The following is a 25,688-nucleotide window of genomic DNA, read 5'->3' as shown; positions in this document are numbered from 1 at the left end:
TGTGCTAAATTAACCAATTTGTTTTTTCCTTACAGAATTTCCAAAATAAAGATTAGATTGGCAAGATAACGTCTGTGGTATGTAAACCTGCTGATGGTATCCTTTGAGAGACTAGCAGCATGTTCGCTGCCACTTTGGATGAAAAATCCCGTAAAGTAACTTCTCAGACCTGTGGTAAAGACATTACTAGGTCTGGACCCAAGGTTAAGAAAAAGACCCACTCTCCTGAAGTAACTTTACCACTTCTTTGCCAAAGGCCACCTTCTCTCTCAGCAGCCTTTGAGGCCAGGTCCCTGTTCAGCCGTACCACCGTCCTTCAAAATGTCCCCCCTGACAGACCTTTATCAGTGCTGGAACTTCCTCATCTTGTAGCCCAAGTATTACCTGGGAGAGCCATAGGTAACACAAAATGGACAGAGGGACCTCGACTAATGGCCTTGGCATTAGGGACAGACATCCCTGTAAGAACTGCTACTGAGGTGACAGCACAAAGGTACATGGAATGATTGGGGTTGGGGGAGTTTATGACATAAATGCAATCCTTTTGTCACACTAATAACCTAAAAAAATGAGCATGATGAAATATGTAATGTTGATGATGGTATGTAATAGGCCTTGTCGTGTCTTGTTAAGGCTTTTGACACAATGTTGGCTTGAAATATATGTTTTCCAGATATACTTTTACCCCTGTATATAATAGCAACTCACACAATGATTTTTTTTTCCACTTACAAGTGACACAAAGAGCTGACAAATTGAGCAGCCAAGATTTACTCCCCAAGCTATTGTTGGCCAGAATGAATTTCTCTGTTGTTTACTCTCAGTTTTTAATGTTTCAGTCTTACAGAGAAAGATGAATCAATAAAAGTCACAACACGTGAGGATAAAAAGATAAGAACGATAAAAGATGGGAAAGCGACCAAACCAAAAAACATTCCTCTCACTGGCACAGAAGTCGTTCAGATTTTTGCCCAGAAAGGACACCTGGCAGAATTGGAGCTTTATTACCTGAAACAAGTGGATGGGGACTCTTGCAGGTACGACTGAATAAGTATATTTATCAAAGCTAAATTTCAAACATCCTTAAGTCTTCTCATGTAGTAATTTCATTTTATGGATTGCATACAATTAAACTATGAATGCACAATCTTTGTTTTTAGACCCTATGATCTTCAAGTGGTCCAATCTAGTGAAGCTGGTTCTGAGCACTACATCTTCTCCTCTAATTCTGTACTACATGTGACAGAGAGGGGTTATGGTGCACTTGTCAGTCTGGCAGAGTGGTACAGGGAGTCTGTGTTGTGGACAGCTTTGCAGAAAATCCAATTTTTCAGGGACTTCAGACTGCGAAAAGCTTTCAATTGGTAAGTACATATAAGATGTGATTTATGTCTCTCTCACTACTTACTTTTAATTTGTGTTTTGATTTTTTTATTTGCCAGGTGGCATAGAAATGTGCGCAAGATCATTTTTCAGCGCAGGAGTAAGAATCTGCAGGACATGCTGCTTATAGCTGTACCTCAGTTCAGAGGTGCACTTCATCTGTTCAGCAGGTAAGTTAGAACAAACCCCAGCCTTTTATCACAGTTACAACACTAGTGACATCAGGGCACTGGTTCTCAGCATATATGTAATATTCTATGAATCGTTGCTTTTGATGTAATTCTAATAAAACTAACTAATAAAACTAATAAGACTTTTAACCAGTGCTTATGAATTGCTCTAGCTGTTGGATTTGACCTTTTAACTTTGAGATAAAATGTAGGACTAATGTTTAGCTTTAACATTAGATGTTCAGATTTCCCACTAATAATACTCTATCTTTTACAGACTCATTGAAGACATGAAGGAGACACACCAGCTGCCCCAGGAGGACTGTCAAACCTACACATTGCTGGAATTCAAGAACATATTGATTACCAAGAATCAAGAGTGTCAGCAGAATCTGGAGAAATTATCACAGTATCGCGCTGTCATCCTAAATGCGGTACTTCATCATTTTTTCCAAACATAATACAAAACTATAACAAAAGCAAACCTGTGTAAACTGAAAAGAATAGCATTAATAATTGAGCAATTGAGCGCATGCCATTTCTTTTTCATGAGCAAAATTTTGGAGCATTAGATAGAACTCTTATAGTTTTATGTAAGAAAGAAGCCTGTCCATTTCTGGAATCGTCTCTAATAATGCACTTTTGTCCCCAGGTGAAAGAGAACAGCTATAAGGCACACCACGAGCTGCTGTTGCACATGGAATACGCTAGAAAGCCAAATAAACGCTTTGAACCCCTTCACCTCCACCTGGCTCACCAGCAGGAGCTGAAGAAAGAGTTGGCTCAGTCTGAAAGCATCTTGCAGAAATTGGGAAACCTTGCTTCTCTCATCAATCAAATGATTGTACAGAGTCTCATTACAATCATCAGACAAGATGTCAATTCTTTTCTCAGCAATGTTCTGAAGGTGACGAGCATTTGTTAACTCCATGTTATGTTGCAGTGTGCCACCATAAGAACACACCCTTCTCTGAAAAAATTAATGTTGATTAAAAACATAATAGCCTTGTCATTTTTGTCTAACTCACAGTATTTACACATAGCACACTGTTGCAACCTGCTCTTGAGTTATAACCAGGAGAGACATGGATACAAAACTAACTACTAACTAACTTACTTTTATTAAGCATCACTGTTATTATATGTTAAAATGATGGAGGAAGGATCAGATAAAGCAAATTCACAAAGAAATTCATTAATATTTAATTAAATGAATGCCATTGATGGTTTTTTGTTTGTTAGAGAGAGAGATCTCAGCAGTGCAGCCTCTTCCACACTGAGCTGTGTTTCAGTGCTAGTAGTCAGCTGACTGTGGACCCACCAGTACATCTGTTCCAAGAGGCAGTGGGTGAAGCACTTCTGACTGTTGGTGACTCCATTATTCAGGTAATTTACAAATTTCCACTGTTGCAATTGCAGCTATACCTACGTTATATTTTTCAGTTGTGGGTGCTGTGAAGTTTTAAGGCTACTGGAAATGTGCATCATGTTTTTGAAAGTTGGTCCCTATTAACAGAAAAAGGTTTTGCATTAGTAGAATGAATTACTATAACAAATTGAAATGGACAAATATTAAGTTTTCATTTCTCCAAAAGGTTAGCAGCATAAGTTTACATTTCAGTAAATCAACAATTGTGTACAATTATGTATTTTTAATGTGTTATATTTATTACATCTGTACATTTTAACTGTTAAAATGACAATGTCTCATAAAACCTTTCTTTTCTGTTAGATGTGTGACACTTGTGGATTCTTCCTGGAGATCAGCAACAATGTCTTAAACTCTGATTTTGCTCAGGATTTAACTTCTGGCCTCAGTTGTATTGAACATCCTACTATTACAGGTATGGCAAGTATTGGCAGTATTCATGTGAAACCTGATGAATAAATATGGTCTAAAAATAGAAATGGTTCCAAAATCAGATAAATAATTTTTTTGTCATTTGTTTTATAAATAATTGGAAGACAGTTAAAATGTCTGTGTGTTTTAATTCTTAGGGGAGCGTAAGAACAATGGTGGAATGACTTACCACCGAAAGTTTTGCTGCTGGCAATTGCTCAGAGACCTGTCAGCTCACTCGCTGGTGCTGCCAAATCAAACCCTGCTTATGGTGCAGGGCAACATGGTGCATGGCTGCTACTATCCTCTCTGTAAGACACAGCTGGAGTGGCAGATCAGCATCAATGACTCTTCAAAACAAGTTGAGAGAGAGCAGGCCAAGATCATGCAAGTAAGACTCACTTTCAATTCCGATACCAGTGTTATGTGAAAGAATTTGTACACCAGCTCATGTATTTCTCACTCTTCTCTCGACAGGAAGTCGAACTAGAAATCCAGCAGCTGTGTGAGTGCTACAAATGGTTGGTGGACATTAATTTGTTCATTAATCAGTGGAGTCCGGCCTCTTTGGAATCCATGAAGGGTCAGCCTGCTTTACGGTATGAGGAGCACATTAAGAAAATGCGCCTCTGGGCTGAAAGAATCAACACAGTTCCCTCAACAATCTCTACCTCCAGCCAACTGTTCATAATCCACTGCACCCACGCAAAGGAAGCTCTAGGTATGTCTGCATTCCATTAAAGTAATTGCATCTCTACTGTGATTTAAAGACTCTCAAGATTTGTATTTAAAAACGGCACCACTAATTATTGTTCCCTGGTTTTGTAAAACAGAAAATTACGTGTACAGTCAGTTGATGGGTTAAGAATAACTCAACTATAACTTACTCACTGGTCTTTATAATAATTGCTCTTATCCTCTTTACTTTTGTTTCTTCAGGGCGGCAACTGAGGTTCATTGAGGAGGAGGTGCTGGAACAGCTAGTTGAGCAGATCAAGCTGCACACAGAGAGCCTCATATCAGATTTGGAGATGACTATAGCTGAACTCAAGACAGAAGCTCAAACCTTACATGACCTTTCAAAATATGCTCTTATGGTAGAGGCACTCTTTAAACTTTACTTACTTGCATGAAAAATAAATAAAAACATATCATGTAGAGAGAAATAGATTACCAGTTTTGCAAAGGTGATTCCAGATCTCAAAGGGTAAGAAAAAGATCTCATAAAAAGTCAGTACCCTAGTTTTCTGTCTTTTACCTTAACAAGGATGGATGATGGAAAATTCAGATCCTCCGAGACTTCTCTTTTGGTCACATATTCACTTTAATTGAATTATTCATCCCTAGGGCCCTCCCTTGTCAGAGCAAATGTGTTCTGAATTTAGATTCCATTATCCAAGAATGATCAGGTGATGCACAGTACATTAAGGTCTTCAGTACTTTTATTTGAGGGAGCACACTCATGTATACTTTTACTCATTGGCATGAGTAAGTACTTCAGTTAACTTTTGTGCTGATGAGTTGTTAGACACTTGCAATACACATTCAAGTCAGAGTTGTATTTCATTTTTTATTTCATCTAGTAGTCACCCAGTTTGCTTATCCACCCTGCAGGCTTTACAATGTTCAAGTATTTAACAGGGTTAGGGATAAGTAAGTTATGTGAAACTCATGTGAAAGTACTTTACCTGTACATATATTCTCCATCTTTAAAATCAATTCAAAAACTATATCAACAACACTGAAGTTAAATTGTTTTTGCCCTCCATAACATGGGATGGGATATATATTATAGATCCCTTGTCAAACATAAATCATTGAGGCATCATAAACTAGTAAAAAGTGCAAATGTTTTCCTTTTGTCTGCAGGTGAGGGAATCTGTGAAAACGTTGGCTGACACACAGAAGCGGTTGGAGTACATTCACTCCCTCCAGAACACTGTTTGCATGAACTACAGATTGATGAACGAGCAGGAGCTGACTTTGGAAAAAAAGGTCTGCAGGCATAAGCATCACATTTACAATTACAATCAGTGAAAATTATGTCATTAATAACCACAGTTGGTAACATCTCAGCTATGGTCTGTTTTTTACACTGCACTGAGTGTGCTTCTGTTTGTGTTCTATATTTAGATGCTGGGCTTGTGGGATTGCTTTTTATCCTTCTTGAAGGAAGCAGACAGCATTGTGTGCCACCGTCTTCCTTCAGCAGCTAACGCACTGGAAACTATGTACTCATTTATGGTCTGTGACCTTAAAAATGTGCTTGCTAAAGCTACATCTGGACCCTTCATTGACCCAACCCAGAATGCCAAAGAGATGGTCGCTAAATTGAACAGTATGTGTGCCCATGTACACAGTCTGAATGCAAAGCTGGAACAACTCAGTAGGAACAGTCAAAACCTACAAGGTATACATTATAGATATAAATCATTGCCAGGCTTCAAAAGCTACTGAACATCCTAATCCTATTAGTATTTCATGTTCCGTTGCCTTCCACTAGAACATACGTTGGATTTGACCACTCTGACCAAGGGTATTGAGAGGGTGAAAGCCTGTACAAAGTTGTGGGAGCTGATTGCTGCATACACAACATGGATGGAAGAGTGGAAACAGTTGCTTTTCAGTGAGGTAACCTATCAGATCAACCCCTCTCTGCTTATTGACAAGATGATAAATTATGTTATGGAGGTAATTATTTGTATGCATTCATGGTGATGACAAATGTATGCAATTTTTTTTTTAATTTACTCAAATTTGACTTTGCTCTGTCCTTTAGTGATTGCATTTTTTCGATTTTGTTGTCCATGTGAAATGAACCAACAAATCTTTTCCAAATTTTCTGTCAGATTGTGGTGTCACAAGCTGAAGAGAAAATTGCCAAGTGGAAGGAGCAAGCTCTTTCTCTAACAAGTGTCATGCCTACCCAAGATTTGGTGCTGCAGGAGACTTTAGGAATCCTGGAAGGTCTAAGCCATCAGCTTGCAGTCATGGCCAAGCTACAGAGCCCAACTCTCAGACATAAACACTGGGGAGCTATTTTTGAAGGTCAGACCACTGTGCTCATATTGTAACATATGCATACTTTGTGAACCACAGCATATCTGAAATGATCAAAATACCTTTCACCTGGCAGGCTTGGGCCTACTGTATGTCCCAGAAAAGAAGGTGACTGTTGCTGAGCTTATGTCTCAACGACTTGAATTGCACCAGAAACTAATTACTAAGGTAAGAGCAGTAGAGAGGTTACTTACTGGGCATGTTATGGTAGTGCTGCTAAAATCAGGAGACAAAATGGTTGGAATAATTTCCTAGTAAGAACAGGCTCAATAAACATCAAACTATTCTTATATGTAACTGACACAACACTTGATAGATTTTGCTTATGGTACCTTTTACTCTGTCAGATATGCAGGGATGCACAAGCAGAGTGTGACATGGAGAAGACCTTCCTAAAGCTTCAACAAGGATGGAAATCCAGACTCTTCCAGCTGGATAAATTCACTCACCCTGTTTGGCAGCATTGTGAGCTACAACATGGATTAATGGACACAGGGAAGCTCAGGGAAGGCACCGTTTCAAATCTCCAATCAGCCAGTCAACACTCCTGTAATGATTCAGGATTCACCATCATCGGTGAGACTAAATAACATGCTGGGAAATTAATAATACAGATGTAACTATTGTCGTAGTAATTATAAAAATGCTTGTTGGATTACTACTTTTGCTCGGTTGCTAGGGGGAAATGTGTAAAAGCAATATTCTACTCACAAGTTGGTGGGGTTTGCCATGTCTTTTCTCATTCAGGTCTGGAATTACTATTTGCTGAGATAGAGAATGATTTGATGACTCTGTCCACCATGTTGAAGTCTCCATACAGTTTTGAGTTCAGGCGGCAGATGGAAAATTGGGTGCAATCACTGCAAGAGCTTGGTAAATCAGATATTCAGAAAAGAAATTTAGAAGATGTTTAGCACTTGCCTCTAAGTGCAAAAATAGTTTGAACAGACTGTAAGAATTCAATGCATTTTTTTGCTTTTTCTTTCATTATTAATAGAGGAGCTGCTTGATTTATTTGAAAGATACCAGCAAATATGGGGCTTCCTCACAAAGATGTTTAATGAAACATTCTTTAGTGTTCAAAGAGTGGATCTGGTATGTCCCTATGTCATCACAAGTCAAACATATCTAATTTTTGCAATACTTATGGCGCTTTGCTACAATTTTATGGGACATACTAATGTTGTTTTTTGTGTTTTAGCTGCAGCGGTTCCAACCAGTTGATGAGACATTTAAGGAAATTATATGCACAGTAACAACCGATCCTCACGTGTTGAACTTCGTTAATTCCAAGAAGACAAATGACAAATATTATGGTAATAGTCTTTGCCAGATTCTCATTGATGGCCTGTCCTCAATGGATGCTATTTCCAACCAGATGGTGGATCTCCTGGATGCCCTGCGTGAACAGTTTCCAAGACTCTGGTTCTTGAGTGACAGAGAAGTCATACAACTACTCTCCTTTCATCCAACACCTTTCATGCTGCAACCCCTTGTACGCAAATGCTTTAAAGGTGTACACTGGCTCGAGGTGGATAGTGAAATACCATGTAACACAAGAGATGTAAAGAGCCATGAGACCACATGTGGAAGCCACAGAAAGATGAGGGTGCTGGGAGTTTTTTCCCGCCTCAAGGAGCACATTACCTTTCCGTCTCCTTTAGAACCAAATATCAATGCCTTGCTCTGGCTAAATGTCTTTGAGAAACAATTAAAGTTGACCATGGTACACCTCATGAAACAATGTGCTGTTGTGCAAAACCAGCTTCAACCATCTAGTCAAGATTTGGCATGTGACAAGGAAGTTGGAGACATCTTGCTCCACATTGCTAGTAGGAGAAGAAAAATACAACCTTTGCTGGATCTGCTGTCTAAATACCCTCTCCAATGTCTGCTGGTGGCTGAAGAGGCAGTATGGTGCAGTGTTCTTCAACAAGCTTTCCAGGAATCAAGCCCAGTGAAGCTGAGCAACATAAAGGCATACAACTCTGAAAAGCTGAAAAGCCTTGGCTGTTCAATAAGGGATGGAGTCACAGGGACTAAAAGTGACTCTCTGGTTTCTAAGTACATGATGATGTGTCTGCGTGCTTTAGTGCAGCTTACAATGAATCATGCACAGCAGCTATCTCGACTCATGGAGGTACAGTGTGTGCCTGAGTCATCTTTTGAGTGGCTAAGTTTGATGAAGTATCATGTAGATTTAGAAGTTCAGAGTCTCAAAGTCAGTGATGAACCAGCATGCTATGTGGATGTTTTGGGCCACCGCCTCCAATATGGCTATGAGTATCTTGGTCCAGAAGACTGGGTGATGGTGCATACACCTTCCACAGACCGGGCAATGCTGGGGATTCTGTTTGCTCTAACAAGCTACAGATGCGGGTTTGTGAGTGGACCTTGCATGTCAGGAAAGAAAAGAACTGTGGTCCATTTAGGAAAAGCGCTGGGGCGGCAGGTTGTCATTCTACAGTGTTGTCCGAGCATGAGACCTGGTGTTGTTCAGCAGATGCTGTTTGGTGCCCTCCAGACTGGAGCATGGCTTCTGCTGGACTCTGTGGACTTACTAACACAAGGGGTCCTGTCATCACTGGGACAGCATCTTGTTGACATTCACCAGTCCTTCTGTGGGGTAACAGGAAAAAGTAATCAAAGAGTGAATGATGAGCCAAAGGACAGGACTACTGATGGGGTCAAAGGTTGCTCAAATATTGTTGAACCAGAGTGCCACATGACACTTGCAGGGAAAAGCATTTCTGCTAACTTCAACTACGGATGTGTTCTCATCTCATCGCAGGGGTATACATCCAAGGTTCCAGAGAGTCTGCGATTAGCAACCAGACCAGTCACGTTAACCCATCCAGATTACAGGATCATTGCAGAAGTAATGCTGACTTCTATTGGTTTCACAGAGGCCATGTCTTTAAGTCAGCGCCTCGTGTCTCTCATCAGCCTGGCCAAGGATTCCTTCTGTCTGCCTGATTTCATCAGTGATGACCAGAGCTGCTATCTTTATGTCTTGCAAAAAATAATCTCTGCCTCTGAAATACACTTAAAACAAAGTGTGAGGCAACGAGAAATTTCAGATGTGGCTAAAAGATCAGCTGCAGAAAAAAATGATCTAATGTCCTCCCAAAATGCTTCTACCAGAGTTGTAGAGAATGATAGAAAAGAATCTGAAGAAACCAGGTTATGTAGTTCTCATTTAGCAGTTGTACATGGCTTAATGGAGGAAACAGCCATTGTCAAAGCGATTCTTTCTGTCCTATTACCTGTTCTTTATGACCACAAGAAAGCCTCACAGTTCTGCCTCATTTTCAAGGATGCATTCCCTATAGCATGCCAGTTTCCTCTTTTCCAACAATATATTGAGGAAGAGGAGAAGAACCAACTTCAAGATGCAGTTATAGAAGAATTACAAAGGAAACAGTTTCACTCTGACACAGAAATAAGCAGCGCTCTTACACTCTACCAGACTATGAAATACTCTCAGGCAGTTCTGCTTATAGGCCCCCCAGGTAGTGGAAAGACAACCTGTTACTGCGCTCTAGCAGGAGCACTCAATAGTCTGGCAGCCAAGGCAGTCAGATACGTATTTGAAAATGACAATATCAAAGGAGATCCCCCACAGGCAGATCCACAGATCTCTGCTTCAAACTGGAACTCTGTTGACACTGTGGTTTTATTTCCTAATACCATGTCCCATGATGAGGTATTTGGCTGCTTCTGTGGAAAGAGAGGATGGCAAGATGGAGCTGTGCCAAAAGTGCTAAGAGTTTCAGAACGATGGGAACGCACAAATTCTAAACTGTGCAACAATAAGAAGAAAACTGATCAGACACCAATAGTGAAATGGCTGGTAATGGATGGGGAGCCTGTGGGGCAGCCTGGCTGGTTAGATTACATGACCACACTTTGTGATCCTGAGCAGCCATTTCTGTTCCTGTCATCAGGTGAAACACTTGTGCCATCCCAATCATACCTAAAGCTACTCATGGAGATCACAGACCTAAGAGATGCAAGCCCCTCTGCAATGACCCGTTGTAGCCTTGTTTATTTCACAGGAACTGAACTGTGGAAGGCTGTGTGGAAGAAAGAAATGGATGCTCTCTACTGTGAACACAGAGTGGATCAAGGGATCTTGAAAATGTGGAATCGTCTAGCTGAAGATCTTTTCCCCAGCACTCTTAGTTTGCTTAAGCAGAACGCTTTAACATCTGCAATCCATGGTAGAGGAGAGTTTTTTAAAAGCCCTGTGTATGGACTGCAAGAAATCATGTCATTCGCTCGTATCCTATGTGCCCTTCTACAACATTTTGGGAAGGAAGTAGAAAAAGCTGAGGAAATACCACCAAGAGACAAAATAGGTACAACCATTATTCATTAACTTATAACCTTCTGGTAGTAGTAGTGGTAGTGGTGTTACTTTTATTAAAACTATCACTTACTCTCCCACCAGGTATACCTCTACATGGAACCGACACACCAGGCATGGATGCCCAGAGAAAACAAGAGCTGCTTGTCAGAAACATTTTTCTGGTGGCTTATATTTGGGGATTTGGTGGACATCTGCATCCTTGGTAGGAGAATTTTTAATTAACGTTTTTACATAGTCACATACTGTATATGTACACAAATATTCAAGCTATGTATATTCATGCAATCAAAGTTTCCATGATGAATCAGTAACCGATGTTATTCATATGTTTTTGTTTTTACTTCAGCCATTGGCCACAGTACAACTTGCTAGTCCGCCAAGTGCTGTTTACTTGCCGTTACAAAATTGTGGTACCTGATGAAGAGAGTGTGTTTGAACACTTCTTTAGCACTGACAGTAAGATGTGCCCCAAGGACACACTGTTGACAAATTCCGTCATTCCCAAGGTTTGTCTTGAATGTTGTCAAGCGGAGTGAAAATACATTAATATTGTAATGACTACATTTGAATATTTTAACTTACAAGTTTCTTAAATGTATGTATATAGTATAGGAAATACACCTATCTCCTGAGCCTCATGTTGGAGACGAACCAGCCAGTCTTGCTTGCAGGAGAGCCCAGTTCTGGAAAAACCAGCCTGTGCCAAAGTTTGCTGAGTTTTGACAAGCCACACATTAGCCTTCCAGCCAGTCCACGCCTGAGCTCCAGAGACCTGCGAAGTATACTGAACAACATCAGCTGCCAGAAGTACTGTAAAGATACTGTGGGTTCTGCGACCAAACGGCGGAGATTGCTTCTGTTTGTGGATGATTTGCATGAAGCCCCCTGTGGTGAGTTCGAAAATTTACCCCCTAATTTGATTGGATTTGAATCTGATTAAGTGAAGTTTCATCAGCTGAACATTTGTTTTTTTTTCCTGTTGATAGATGCCTTTGGAAAAACATCGACTGCTTTAGAATCGCTACGACAGAGTATTTCAAAGGGAGAAATTCTAACATTTGATAGCCACCATGTCAAGTTAGTGAGTTCTCGAACCATCAGCTACATGGCTACCTGTTGTGTCTCTGGACTGGGCAGTCACCACAGTAATGTTATATCCTCCCGGCTCTCTCGCCTCTTCTCCATCTTTGTGCTCCCTAGCCCATCTACAAACGTTATATTGTCTATCCATTCCCGGAGGCTACAAGTCTGGCTCGAAGAAATGCCGCTTAAGCAGAGCAGTGAGGATGTGGCATGTTGTATCATCACTGCAACTAAAAATCTGTATGATGCTGTATGTGAGCAATTCCAGACTACTGTACACAGGCCGTATTTCATGTTCTCTCATCATGACCTGCAGAAGGTGTTTCAGGGGATGTACCTGTGGCAGCCTAACATCCCAAACGCAATGCAGAAAAAGGACTATGCAATACCAGTCCTGCCAGGGCCTGCAGCATCACTGTTTAACATAGCACATCTCTGGATGCATGAGTGCATGCGTACATTTAGTGATAGGTTACGCTCAGAAGATGAAAGCAAAACTCTTGCGTCACTCATAGCCAAGGTTTCAGCAACACACTATGGCATTAGATTGGTTGATCGACCCCACCCTGACAGTATGGATGTCCCACCTACTGTCACCAACCTTCCTATTCACACACTACCCACAAACACAGCAGGCACCTGTAAGCAAATAGGTGAGAATCCAGAAACCTTAAGTCCGCCACAAGAACTGAAACCAGCTGACCGGTCAGACCTGAAGAAAGACTGTACATTGACTGAACCTTCCCTTCTGTCTGAAAACACCTGTTCAGAAGAGGCAGGCCTAAAAACTCACCCTCTGCAGCCCCAGATTCTTCAGCATATGGAGGACATAATTCCTACAGTTGCATATGGTCCTGAGCTCTCAGTGGCTTTGAATTCAATAGATCAGCAACACAATTTCAAATGTAGCTCTTCTTACAAGGCTCAAGACCTTGATGCACTACTTCAAAATCTGTCTGCTCTCATGGACAGAAAAAAAGGCGACTTACAACATGAAACTGATAATAACTACAACATCACATCCAGATACATTGTGCACAGACAGAGAGTGAGTCAGCTTTTACATATCCTCAGGGCATTGCTCATACCTGGAGGTCATGGAGTACTGATAAGCTCAGACAGAGGCACAGGTCGTAGATCCAATGTGCGTTTAGCTGCTTATCTGACTGGCTATCAGTTGATGGAGGTACATTCCGGTAATGAGAATAAGTTGCATGAAATCCTAAAAGAGGCTGGGAATAGGACTAGAGGGGATGGAGGTAATATTATCATACTCGTCCATGAAGATATCAGCCGGTCTGTTAGAGAAGAACTGCTGGTGGCGATGGCCCACAGAACATACCCAGCGCTCCACACAGAGGAGGAGCTGAGGAACCTTGTTTCCAGAGTGACGGCAGTGAAAAACTCAAGAAGATACCTTATGGACAGTTGGATGTTTGATAAGTAAGAGGAAATTACTACATTTTTCAATTCTCATGCTCAAACTGTTATATTGAAGAATTAGAATTAGCGCTAGACGTACATCCGTTCAGGGTTAAGTGTCCATTTGGAATTTACTTTAACCCAAAAATGTATGTAATGCTAATGTTCTTTTGATGTCAACATTAATCACCAATAACATTCATTTATACTGTAATAATCCTGTTGGTATGTTGATGGTGATTTCAAATCATTCACCAGAATGGGCTTATATGAAAATCATCTGACCACTTACAGTATATATTTGGAAAAGATGATGTGTGCAAATTGTCAATCATATTCAGTCTGTTTCTTTTAACAAAGGTACTTGAGTCAAGTCCACAGAAATGTCCATGTGTTCCTTCTGATGCCCTGGACCATGTCAGACACCAGTGGGATGCCTTCCAACGATGGAACCCATAATGGAAATGCAAGTGTTTTCTTTGAATTACTGTGCGTTTCACTGAAGTTTTGTGCTTGTATTCCTGAACAAAACAAACTATACTTTTTTAAACCACATTCAAAAAAAGGAACTAACAAAACAAAAAACAAATGTGCACCTATTTTTTAAGAAATATTTTCAAGCAACATTTGATCAGGTGATTAAAAGTTCATTTAAAAACTAAGCCAGCAAGCAGTAAGATGGAGAAATCAGCCATGGGATCACTTAAAGCAATAGACTTTGACTTGGGTGCAGGACCCTCTCAACCCAAACTGTCAGATCATAGCTGACTCAGTGAGCCCCATATTTTTGATTGTAGTCCTTGTTTTTGAGTATACACAGTGTTGCAAGTGCAGGTTGCACCATTACAGTTCTGTTTTAGTTTAAGGAGCAGGTTTAATGGATGACGTTTTACCTTTTATGATCCAGGGACAAATGACCAAGGCCCTGAGCCTGAGCTGCTGTGTTGAGATGTACCAGCTGTGGTCCAGCCAGTCTTTAACGGAAGTTGCAGCTCAATGCCTCAAAACCAGCCCCTACAAAAGTGAGTCAGACCACAAAATTTAGTCTATGCTCATTTCATTTTTACCACTTTCTACTGGCAGTGTTATTTCAGGAATATACCAAGACTTATTTTTCCTTTTGATTCAGTGAAGAGAGAAGGCTCAGAGGCCAGCCTGTATGTGGCCATGGCAGGAATCCATCAATCTGCATGTCAATATGCTTCTGTCCTTCTAAGAGCCCAGCCTTTCAGCCCTCAGACTTATATGGAGTTCATTGCCCACTTTGGTTACCTCTCCAACCACCTGCACAAACAACTGCAGGGCCAGGCCAACAGGTAACTAGTCTTACACTCTTTAGTTGAGTAGAATTTTTCCCTATTTTTCTCCATGTATCTCCAGTATTTAATATGTTGTTTTGCTTATCAGGACATCTGTGATGATACTACTGTGATTTAGCTTTATCTGATAAAGTAATCATACACTGTACCTGTGAATAACTACAGAAAATATCAGATACAGTGTAAATTATCACGCAGTTCACAGTTGCACTGCAAATTACATCCAACAGTATCTGACACAGCTACAACAATAACTACAATACAATACAATTTTATTTTTTCAGAATTGCCTCTGTTCTGTCTCATTTGGATGTCTTGAACAACACAGCTCTGCAGTACAAACAGCACTTAAAAAGATTGGAAGAGAAGGTGGCTGGGACACAGCAGGTATTGTTGAGCAATTCAGCATATGCAATTCCAAGTGGAATCAATATTCTGTATAAGGTTGCAGGAGTATTGACTGCCACAATTTCTATACCACAACAAGGTTATTCGTCATTGCAGTCGAAATGATTCAGACAACCTTGTAGCAATATATTCAGTAAACTTTAGAGGCTTTTGTATGCTGAAGAACATTTAACACAGCAGGGACTGTTGTTTATTCATTTCAAAATGAAAAACTCTTTCTTGCTTCTCATTTTTAAGGAAGACATTATTTCAAAGTAACCCTGCACATGACCTTCAATTAATATTGCACATAAAAATAACATATATATATATATATAAAACACCTCTTAACACTGTTTTTTTGTGAGAAATACAAATTTAGATATCTTCAGCAATGCTATGTTCCTTTCCTCTTTGTCCTGCAGCGTGAGAAAGCGTGCCTCAGAACTGTAGATGATCGGAAAAGCCTGCTTGAAGAAGCTCAGGAGAAATGTGTGGTACAGGAGAACAAGCTGTATCACCTGGAAGAGCAGATTAATCATGCTCAGAGACAGGTAAACAGATTTTACTGTTTTATTGATATCTGCATCCAAAGTCATATAAATTTACATTTACATATATAGATCACATTTTAAAAATCACCTAATTTGCTTTTTCATCGTATCATCTGAGGCTGTTCAGATATTGGGTGTTCAGATCCCTTAGAACAATAAGCAACATTTAATAGAAGTTTCACGGAAGATGAACCTAATGTTTTAAATCTTTTTTATTCCAGGTAAGGCCTGTGTTCCTCTCAGGCCTCAAAATTCTGAAGTGTCTGAATCCATCTGACCTGGAGGAGGTGCGCCACTACAGAGATCCACCTGATGGAGTGGTGAAAGTCATGGATGCTGTTTGTTTGCTGTTTAATCGTCCACCAGGCTGGGAGAGTGCTAAACAGCTTCTTGGACAATCCAACTTTTTCCAGGTGTGTGGGAAAATTTATTTTTTATAATAAATTTTTATTTATTTATTCTTATTTATTCATTTTTAGAAAAAACTTATTTGACGCCTCAGATGTTGCAACTGTCAACGCATTAAATATAATGCAAGTACAAGCTACTGAGTTGAGTCATCATTCCAGTTAATGCAGTATAAGCAGTTGCTTTGGCATTGTACTATTGAAATTAATTAAGTGGTTGTTTTGGGTTGCTCTTTTGCAAATATATCTTTCTTCACCAGGAGCTGGAATTTTTTGACCAGTACAGCCTAACAAATGAACAGCTGCAGCGTCTCGGCCAGATAGTTCACAGTCCCCAGTTTGTGCCAGAGTCTGTGCGAGAGGTGAGCAAGGCCTGCGAGTCCCTGTGTCGATGGGTTCAGGCTGTGTATGAATACTGCTGTGTGCAACACCAGCTGTTGGTCAAGCAGAAATTGGAGGTCGTAGCCGAACAGACACGAGGTCAACTGTACTTTGCCGATCAGCACAAGGAGGAAGCACACCTTCGTCTCGAGGATGTTAAGCTTCAGCTTCGGTTTGTGCAGAAAGACCTAGAGAAGCAACTTCTGGAGCTGCATGAAGCTGAGAGCATGGAAAGAGAAGCTACTACAGCTGCTGAGCAGTTAGAGGCACATGTCAGAGACTGGAGGGCGGCTGCTCAGGTAACAGAATTTACAAATATACTGTACATGTCACTTAAACATTCTGCCTAATTGATTACATTGGTGTTATTTATGTATATATATATATATATATATATATATATATTTCTTAAGATATATTTCTTAAGATTATACATTTTTCTTCCCTTCAGGAGGCAGAGTTAAATAACCAAAACTTACCAGGAGATGCCCTCATCCTGGCTGCAATCATCGCTTACTTAGGGCCATTTGCACCTGATATCCGGACAGAACTGCTGAGCAAGTGGAGACAGCTATGTCAGACAGGAAGCATCGACATAAACCCAAAGGACCCTAGGACCTCCCTGTTTACACAGTCAGACCCTGCACCTCCTTACCCCCCTCTCGGTTTTCCCATCCCTATGTTTGAAAGGCTGCAGCTGCTTCTGGGTCGGGCATTAGGTTTGAATGCGTGGCAGCTCCAGGACACTGTATCTGCCAGGGTGGTGGTTGAGCTGCTGCTGTGGGGCTACAGAAATGCCTTGGGTCAGCGCTGGCCTCTACTGGCAGACTTCCAGCAACATCAAGATATGAACTCTCAGAGCTGGCTCATCACAGGTAGGTCCTTCCATTAACAAATCATCTGTGCTGGGATTTGGCCATTTGTTGCATCCCGTGTAATCCAAACTGCATTTGAGGCTCATAGGCTCCATATAGAATAGGATCTGAATGGTAAATTGTATTCAAAAACTTTAAACCAGCACATCATAAGTGTCTACTCTCTAGGTGAGCATGCCAATCTTGAGACAGAGTGTGAGATGGTGGTTTGTGCTGATGACCCAGAGCTGCTGGACAAGTTGGACCAGGCTGCTGAGAAAGGTAAATTAGGGGATTTTACACAAAATAAAATCGTTTAAATTGTCCGTAGTAATTGTAGTAAAATTGATGCCCAATTTGGTGCAATTTACAGTGTCTTTGTTTTCACCCTTAACTTAATCCAACTTTGTTTTGCAGGTTTGAGAGTCCTGGTAACTCATGTTGAACATGCAAACCCCAGTCCTCAGTTTCTGGACAGAGTGGCCCCCCGTGCTGGAATTTGCCTTCCCGGGTTAAAGCAGCATGTTCAGCCAACCCACCCCAAATTCCGTCTCTTCCTCAGCACTCATCTGCCTGCCCGAATGCTTAGCAATGGTAAGAATGATTTGTAGATCAATATAAACAAAAGTACACTCTGTTAAGGGTGTCTTACTTTTCTGCAAAAGATGTGAAAGATATGTCCAAGGAGAATGAATGAAAATTTTGGCTGTAGAGAGTTTTTACAGTTGTTTTTGCAGTTATTTAACAAGGGTCTTGTAGTTTCAAAGTTTTTAAAATTCTCTCATTTTTGTGATGGTATTTTCTGACTGATATGCTTTTTCCTGGTTGCATTTTATTTTGTTGTGTAGTTTTATTTGGATGTTTTTGTGTTGGAGGTCATGTGTCATCCTTTGGATTCTGGCCATCTATTTATCAGTTATCCAATGAGAGCTAGACAAAGATTCATCCTACTTGTAGCGTATACTGTATATAGGCAGTGTTTTTTACACGCTCTGTTAATCACCCTGATGAAGGCTCAGCGCCAAAACATGTGGGTGAAATAACAAATATTCTTTCAGTTAGTCTGCTAGTCTTTCTGAGATGTTTTCAAATTCATTAATCATCCCAGAACAGTACATGTACAGGAATTTTAAGATAACTACCTAAAGTTGTAATTAATACACAGATAAAGTAATTACTTTTCACAGAGGATAATGTCAGGCATTGTGTAAAGACAAGATACTGCTCCACACTTCTTACACTACACTAATAGTAATGAAATGGACACCAGAGATTTAACTAATCTAAAAGTACTATATATTCTTGCTCTTGTTCCTCAGAGATCCATCCATCCATCTTGGCTCAGGTACAGGTAGTCGACCTCTCTCTGAGCTCAGATGAGATCCAGGAGCTGATGCTGACACAGCTGCTGCAATCTGAGTGCAAAGAGCTGCTGATTCAACACCGACGGCTCCAGAATGACAAGCAGTTGCTGCAGGAGAAGCTGGCGACAGAAGAGGTGACCAGTCCATCATTTACCATCATATCAAGCAAATACTGTGTCATCTAAATGCCCTCTGCGGTTTGCCTATTGATTTGGCTGATAACTGTCAGGCTGAAATGATTATGAGTTAATCATTTCACAGACTTGTACAGGCTAATGTATAATGTGCCCACAAGCTGTAGTCTGGCTTTACATGTGCATAATATTTACATTACCTGGGCAGCAGGTGGTTGTGGCGAGAATACTGTACACTATTCATGGACTGGGCTTATGAGAGTGATTTATGCATGTTTTAATCAAGCTGCCACTGTGAGTGTGATCATTGAACCTTTAAATCTAACTAAAGCAGAGGCCGGTTATTTTATGCAAAATCTGACTTGATAGATAAAAATGTGATTATCTGCTGTTGTTTGTAGCTCCTGTCCATCAGTTGACTTTACACAATCTTGTTTTAGGATGCTCTGATGGACTACATCCTGCAGTCGAACTCCTTACTGCTGCAGGACTGTGATTTTCATGCCTGCATGGCTGTGTGTCAAGAAGCAATGAAGAAACTGCAGACGGAGATCCAGCAGCTGACTGAGGTGCTGGAGTACCATGACGCTCTAGTGGCTACCCTCCGACAGTTAGTGAGGCTGGCTGCTGCCCTCTATCAGGCTCTGCAGGAGGTGTCCCGTCTTTCCCCCGCCTACTACTTTTCTCTACATGGCTTCATCACAGTTATGCAAGAGGCCTTCATTGCGAAGGGCAGACCATTAGTGTCATTTTCCACTGGGAAAGCGCCAGGGATCATAGAACCAGAGATTACAAACAAGATGGTTGCTCAGCTGCTGGCCCATTACAGGCCTTGTCTCTTCAAGAACCACGTTGCTGTCCTGAAGCTGCTGGTGTCTGTGGCTCTGCTCCAACACAACAGGCTCTGCTCTGAGGGTGAGAGGCTGGCTTTACTCAGGGGCCTTCAAGACATAGAACATCCTGTCTGTAAAGGTAAACCCTGCCCTGCTTCTCAGACTGCCTCACAGTCCACCACTTCTCTGCCCAGCTGGATACCCGCTCATATCCATCCAGAGATCCTCTGCTTGGAGAGGATCCTGGCCTTCAGAGGGCTGATTTCCTCACTGTCCACTTCCCCCATACAGTGGCAGGAGTACCTCCACTTCCCTTCCTCCACTGTGATAGGGCCTGTTCCCTGTCGCTCTCACTCCCATCTGTCCCTGCCACAGCGAGCTCTCCTCTGGAAAACCATGCTCCCCACCTGCCTCGAGGGACTAGCTGATGTGATAGCTGCCTGCCTCCTCTGCCTGCCAAAACAGACTGTGGGGTCTGACGCCCCTCACACTGGGAACCCAGAGTCCCTCTCACGATACCTTGTCAAACATGAGGGACCCATCATTCTTGCATTGCCCTGTCCAAGAAGAGACACCTTTACAAGTATTCAGCCTCTTCACTTAATAAATAAATTGGCAGACGGTGTAGCAGAAACAAAGAAGGTAAAACTCGCACACACTCCGTTTTAATTGTTTTGAGTTAATAGCTGTAACCAATGTACATCGGTGCAGTGCTTGATGGTTTTCTTAATGAATATTTTTCCTTCAGGTGAAAGTAATTTCTTTTGGGACTCTGTGTGACAGAGAGGTCATCCTCTCAGCACTGGACAAGGCAGTTAATGATGGCCACTGGTTGGTTTTTAACAACTGTCACTTGTTGGAACAATGGGATGATAAAGTCGTGGCTCGCCTCAATCAGTTGATCTTCTCTTTCAAAGGTAGGTGATCAATCAAGAATCAGTTTTCTGTTGCATTCGTATCATTCATTATAATTCACAAATAGATACAACCCAAGTTACAACCCAGTATTTCTGTTTCTCCGCACAGAGGAGCGATGCCTGATTCACCCATGCTTTCGGTTGTGGTTTATAACTCAAGAATATGCATTACGCCACATACCAGGTAGATCTATTTTATTGCCATGTCTGCTCTGTCCAAGTTTTCCTTTCAAGGTCAGACACCATAGCTGCAGTTTTCTTCTTCACTACCACCACCTGGTACTAAGCTACACATAATATTCAGTAGAGAGTATCAGTCCTATTTAATCCTTTACCTTCCACAAACAAAATATATTCAGGACATTGGTTTGCAATCAGAGCCTTAAGTATGTATGTTTTTCTATTAATACAATCTCACAGTCAAAATGTGCTTAAGTAAAAACAGTAACTCCTGTTTGTCTCTGTGTTGTCAGGTTATATTAATGATTATAATGATAATGATTATTATTATTTTTATCATTTAACAGTGGCAGTGCGTACGTGTGCCCTGCCGCTGGTCTGTGACTCTCCCTGGGATCTGAAGGAGGAGCTGAGCTGCTCCTTGCAACAAGTGGTGTCCTTCATACAATGCCAATCACTGTCTGGTCAGACAGCAGACAACATGGAGCTCCTCCTCCGCTGTGCCATCTTCCACTCTGTCTTACTGCAGAGACAGACCTATAAATACCTCGGCCAGGGGAGAATCTACAACTGGTGAAGAGATGGGCCCAAATACTGTACACTGTAGTTGATATATAGTAGAGGTGTTATCTCATTGCATGATGCATTAAGAGTTTATGTTTATGCATGTGGACTGTTTCTATTTCAAAGGAGTCAGGAAGACCTCCAGGCTCTGGTGGATGCACACAATTGCATTGCCAGTCTCTGCGATAACAAGACCAAAGCTTTGCAGTATATAGCAGGTGAGGCAGCACTAACAGATAACACTGTCTCTCTAGTTCAGTTACTGTATGTGTTAACCTTGTTGTACTTTTAATTCATAGTCAATCTAGTGCATGGAGGCCATGTGCTGGACTCTGCAGATTTGGTGGTGGTGGAAAGCGTTGCCAAGACCTGCCTCAGCAGAGTGTCACCTCTGTGGGGCAGTGGACCACACTCCCTCTCAAATATCATCAGCAGTCCTGGCCAATTCGGTAACCAGACAGCTTTCTGATAGGACTGTATTTTGTATAGTAATTATCTTACAAGCTAACTGATGAGAGTGTTAACTGGAGGATATCGATCATGCAAAGATTTTTTCTTTACAACTAGCAAGGACTACAGGCATTAGAGTCACAGTGGATGTTTCTGTTTGTCAGCTATTCTCTGTTAGTACAACGTATTGATTGTGGCTGTTTCATGTTCACAGATTTGTCAGGACTTCTGCAGGTTTTGGAGCAGGGTCTTCAGGATTCACCGAACATGAATGACCCTCTTGTGCTTGGATTTAGTACAGATGTGGCAGCTGAGATAATCAAGATCAATAGTCACAATTTGAACTTACTACTGCAGGCCTCTCAGACTCCTCAAGGGACAGTGAGGAGTGTCTACACTCAGCTTAACCAGCCCTCCACCATGCCAGCCTATAGTCATGCAAGAGACAGACTGCAGGCTCTGAAGAGTTTCCTCACAAACAAGAATGACAGCAGAGTTACAAATACAGGAGCTGTTTCTCACAGTTCAGTATGTGACTTCATCCAGGCTGAGTGGGACGATCTCATTGATTTGGTGTCCTCGCTCCTCTCACAGCTTCAACAGCCCGTTCAATACAGCACGCCGACCTTTGCTTCCATCCTCAAGCTCACCGACTTGTCTCGCTTGGAGAAGAGAGCAGAGTTGCTCAGTACTTACCTCTGGCGCTGCAACACTTCGGATCCACCTGGCGCATACCGACTATCTGCTTTCAGAAATGCCGGAGGATTTCTGGTGGCAGTGATGAGAGAGGCTGCTCAAGTAAATCGCAAATATATCAGTGATATAAAACTGCATTTTCAGGTAAATGGGGAAATCATAGTAAATGAAAATTTCAGTTTTGAAACCTAGGGGTTGAAAATGGTTAATCCACTATCACTCCAACCATCTAAACGTCCTGCAGGATAGACACTTACTGTTTTCTTGTCCCTACAGGTTCTGAGTGAAAGCACATACCCGGCTTCACTTCCTCTGGGTGCTGCGTATTTGTGTGGCCTGGAGCTTAGAGGAGCATCATGGGATACACAGCTAAGAGCCCTACAGGACACAGTCTCTGCGGAGTCATGCTCACTGCCCCTTGTTTGTGTCGAGGCTCAAGTCAGGAGCACAAATACTGCCGGAGATACCTTCCCGTGTAAAAGTTCATATCTAATGGACACCAGTAATGTTCAAATCTCGGATGCTTCTGAGTCGACTGCCTCTCAGTTACCAGTCTACCATTGCCCACTCTATCTAGATGAAGAGCAGGAGACAGGAGACTGGGGGCTGGCAGATGTTAACATTATCACTAAGGTTCCCCTTCATGCCAGGCTAAATCCTGTGTTGTGTAGTTTGAGAAGGGTAAGGCTTGTTAGTATGCTCTGACTGAAACAACATGGATTTATCAGGCGCGATGCAGCAACTGATGTTCAGACGCACTGATGCAGTAACACCTGAGAAATATTGTAAATATGTCATTAGAACAAGTGCTCATATGAATTTATGTGAAACCTCAAATAAATTTGCAATTACTGTGTAATGTCTGTTTATACATTATGTTTTGTGATGCTTTGAATTTGGTTTTTCATTAAAACTGTTACACAATGTCATACAGGCAGTTTGTAGCATTTAGTTTAATCCAGATTGATCTCAGAGCCCAAAGGAGTGGAGTTCTTGTCTGAGCAAAATTATTTCATCTGTGCAGATTTAAAAGAGACACGAACATGTATGTTTTTGCACCCACACGAACACAAATACACCAAATACACCCCATTAAATTTACAATTAAAAAGCCTTTCACCAGGGTAGTTTCCTCTGGCCTGGAACCTGCAGTGTTTCAGTGTTTGGCATTAATTCTATTGTATTATTTGTAAATGGTGACTTGCAAAGATACATGTGAAGGCTTCAAGTTTGCAGAACTGGTAAACAATACAACAAATAGTTTTTTTTGCTTTGATGTGTTATTATTATTTGTTTTAATGTATTAAAGGATACTGTGAGTTGTTGACAACAGTAACTGAATACTTCCTTTTCTTCCCATAGGTAACATGGACAGGCACCACTATGAGACGTTCGAGAAGTTTGGCAACAATACTTTTCTGTTGCACCTTGACAACGGGAGAGCGTAAGTATTTCTGCTATTGTTCTCACAAACAGTGTCATGTATTGTTCACACACTTGCTATAGTTTTTTCTTTTTTTTTTTTTTTAGTTTAATGTTTGGATTGATCGCTGCAGTTCTGACTTAACTGACTCTGGGTCTGTTTTCGTTGCAGATTTGGGCGCCACTCCAAAGACGAGCCGTCTATCTTAGTTCCTCTAGAACAGTGCTGCAGGTACAAACAAGGATGTGATGAAATGTGCTGAACTCTTACTACAAACACCACTGTCTCCCGTCCCTATGCACGCAACAGTACACCTCCTGTCTGGTTGCATTCATTTAAAATAAATGGTATTCCTTTTAGCGCAGTTGAGGATTTCTCAGATCATAAAATAATCACATAGAGTAAGATGAAGCCATCATAAAGAAGCAACACTGGGTAGTACAGGAGAGGAGGTCCATTGCTTGGTTCAAAATTTATAAGAAAGAATTCTCAGCTCCAAAATAAAATCTTTTCTGTGTCCATCATGCTGTACCCACAAAATTTACCATTACAACCTTGTCTTCCCTCTGTCTTCTCCATGCTCTTCATCATTTCCTTCCCTCTCTTAAACACCTCTTTCTGTCACTTTGATCTTTCTCCAGAATCCGTCTCTCCACTTGGCTTCGCCTGCGTCTCCTGTCTCTGCCTCAGTATCGCCTCAGTGATGTCATGCGGGCCTCGCTCTCCCACGATCCCCTTCACAGTGTGGCTCCGCTGCTCTCGGAGCCCCACCTCGCTGCTCTCGATCGGCGTTTGCAAACTGTGCTGGAGACTGTAAGTCGTTGCCAAAAGCAACAAAGTAAGGATGGCGGTGGTAATGAGGTCATCTTTGATGACACTGCCCACTTGAAAGACATGGTCACTTCTGCTGGATAGAACAGCCTCACACTGCCTTCATATTATGTTTATGTTCGTGAGTGCAGTAGCACATGCAAAGTGTGGTCAGCAGCATAGTTAAAGTCACAAGGACTTAAATGGTGTCTGGACGTATTCTGTAACAATAAAGCAGGATGTATAAATAAGACAAAACATGAGGAAGATATGTTTAAAAAGCCCAAATGGCTGTAATGGACTTTGAAATGTTGGGTTCTACAACACAAATTCATTCTAACCCCCGTAAGAGGAAAGCTATTAAGTTATTGGTTTTATGGCTTATATATGAAATAAATACGACTCATACCATTTTCAGGTATTTGAAATTTGATATACAAAAATACAAAAAAGTAATTTTTGTAATTACTCTTTCCATTTCATTGAAAAGCTGATCCATTAAAATATTAAAATGTGATAAACACAAAATTTGTCTGGTACAGGTTAAAATGTGCATGTTTTTCAGGTGTGTAGTAATATTTGAAATACCTCTTGTCTGTTTGAAAAGATTGTTAATGACACTGTCTGCATTAAATGAAAGGTTGTGATTACATCACAACTAATTCCTGAAGAAAATAATTAGATAACTCACAAACCTAAACTGCTTGATAAAGGCAAATTGAAAATGAGGAAGCGTAATGGTTTCATCGCTCTTTATTTTGTGTTGGACCAACTAGAGTAAAATAAAAGACATCAGAAGCAACTTCTAAATTTTGAATTGCACCTTCTCATTCTTTAATTGGTGTGGATTGTTTTATGACCTGTCTGTCTTCAACTTCCCTCTCCTCTTTGTGACTGACATCTAGTTAGAGATCATAGCTTTCATGTGGGTTCAATATGATGGAGTATTTGATGGACAGAGAGGGTGAGTCTTATATAATTTTCATGTACTTGGTGCGTGAGAGGTTTGCTGTATATAAAGGGCAGGTTTCTTGAGTAATATCTTTGTATCTAACTGCACATGACACTTAATATACCTTTTTTAA

The 25,688-nt window shown here is 41.1% G+C and overlaps 2 protein-coding genes across 4 annotated transcripts in view; both read left to right on the top strand.

Annotated features, from left to right (window-relative positions):
* The window catches only part of LOC111673427 (extracellular serine/threonine protein kinase FAM20C-like), a 33,901-nt gene extending 8,535 nt beyond the window's left edge, over positions 1-25,366 (top strand). Inside the window, exons 9-11 of the mRNA XM_023431186.2 lie at positions 23,733-23,814; positions 23,965-24,024; positions 24,435-25,366. Of these exons, the coding sequence (XP_023286954.1) occupies positions 23,733-23,814; positions 23,965-24,024; positions 24,435-24,708 (416 nt within the window). The 3' untranslated portion in view covers positions 24,709-25,366. The remainder of the gene's footprint in view (positions 1-23,732; positions 23,815-23,964; positions 24,025-24,434) is intronic.
* On the top strand, positions 99-23,299 carry dnhd1 (dynein heavy chain domain 1). Of its 3 annotated transcripts, XM_087169867.1 has the most exons (44): positions 99-493; positions 840-1,037; positions 1,161-1,364; positions 1,443-1,553; positions 1,831-1,987; positions 2,206-2,460; positions 2,796-2,939; positions 3,286-3,397; positions 3,552-3,784; positions 3,871-4,114; positions 4,333-4,490; positions 5,263-5,388; positions 5,527-5,803; positions 5,897-6,024; positions 6,243-6,441; positions 6,530-6,621; positions 6,801-7,029; positions 7,201-7,326; positions 7,451-7,548; positions 7,655-10,814; positions 10,907-11,027; positions 11,172-11,331; positions 11,433-11,715; positions 11,812-12,505; positions 12,674-13,351; positions 13,691-13,796; positions 14,238-14,352; positions 14,460-14,646; positions 14,934-15,036; positions 15,462-15,590; positions 15,812-16,003; positions 16,258-16,677; positions 16,830-17,253; positions 17,422-17,514; positions 17,650-17,826; positions 18,552-18,730; positions 19,171-20,205; positions 20,312-20,480; positions 20,590-20,664; positions 21,008-21,233; positions 21,351-21,442; positions 21,524-21,673; positions 21,889-22,514; positions 22,647-23,299. In XM_087169867.1, the coding sequence occupies exons 1-44, from the start codon at positions 120-122 to the stop codon at positions 23,073-23,075; spliced, it is 13,488 nt and encodes a 4,495-aa protein (XP_087025993.1). In that variant the 5' UTR covers positions 99-119; the 3' UTR covers positions 23,076-23,299. The 3 variants fall into 3 exon arrangements, with proteins under 3 accessions (XP_087025993.1, XP_087025991.1, XP_087025992.1); XM_087169865.1 differs by having other exon boundaries at positions 120-493; positions 11,812-13,351; XM_087169866.1 differs by having other exon boundaries at positions 120-493; positions 11,812-13,351; positions 14,454-14,646.
* Positions 25,367-25,688: the final 322 nt, after the last annotated feature.

This window comes from Seriola lalandi, unplaced genomic scaffold (assembly GCF_002814215.2).
Source record: "Seriola lalandi dorsalis isolate HSWRI2012SDOR001 ecotype SW California unplaced genomic scaffold, Sedor1 jcf7180002054918, whole genome shotgun sequence".
Lineage (NCBI taxonomy): Eukaryota > Metazoa > Chordata > Actinopteri > Carangiformes > Carangidae > Seriola > Seriola lalandi.
Note: the sequence above shows the minus strand (reverse complement) of the source record. Positions and strands in the feature narration are given on the sequence as shown.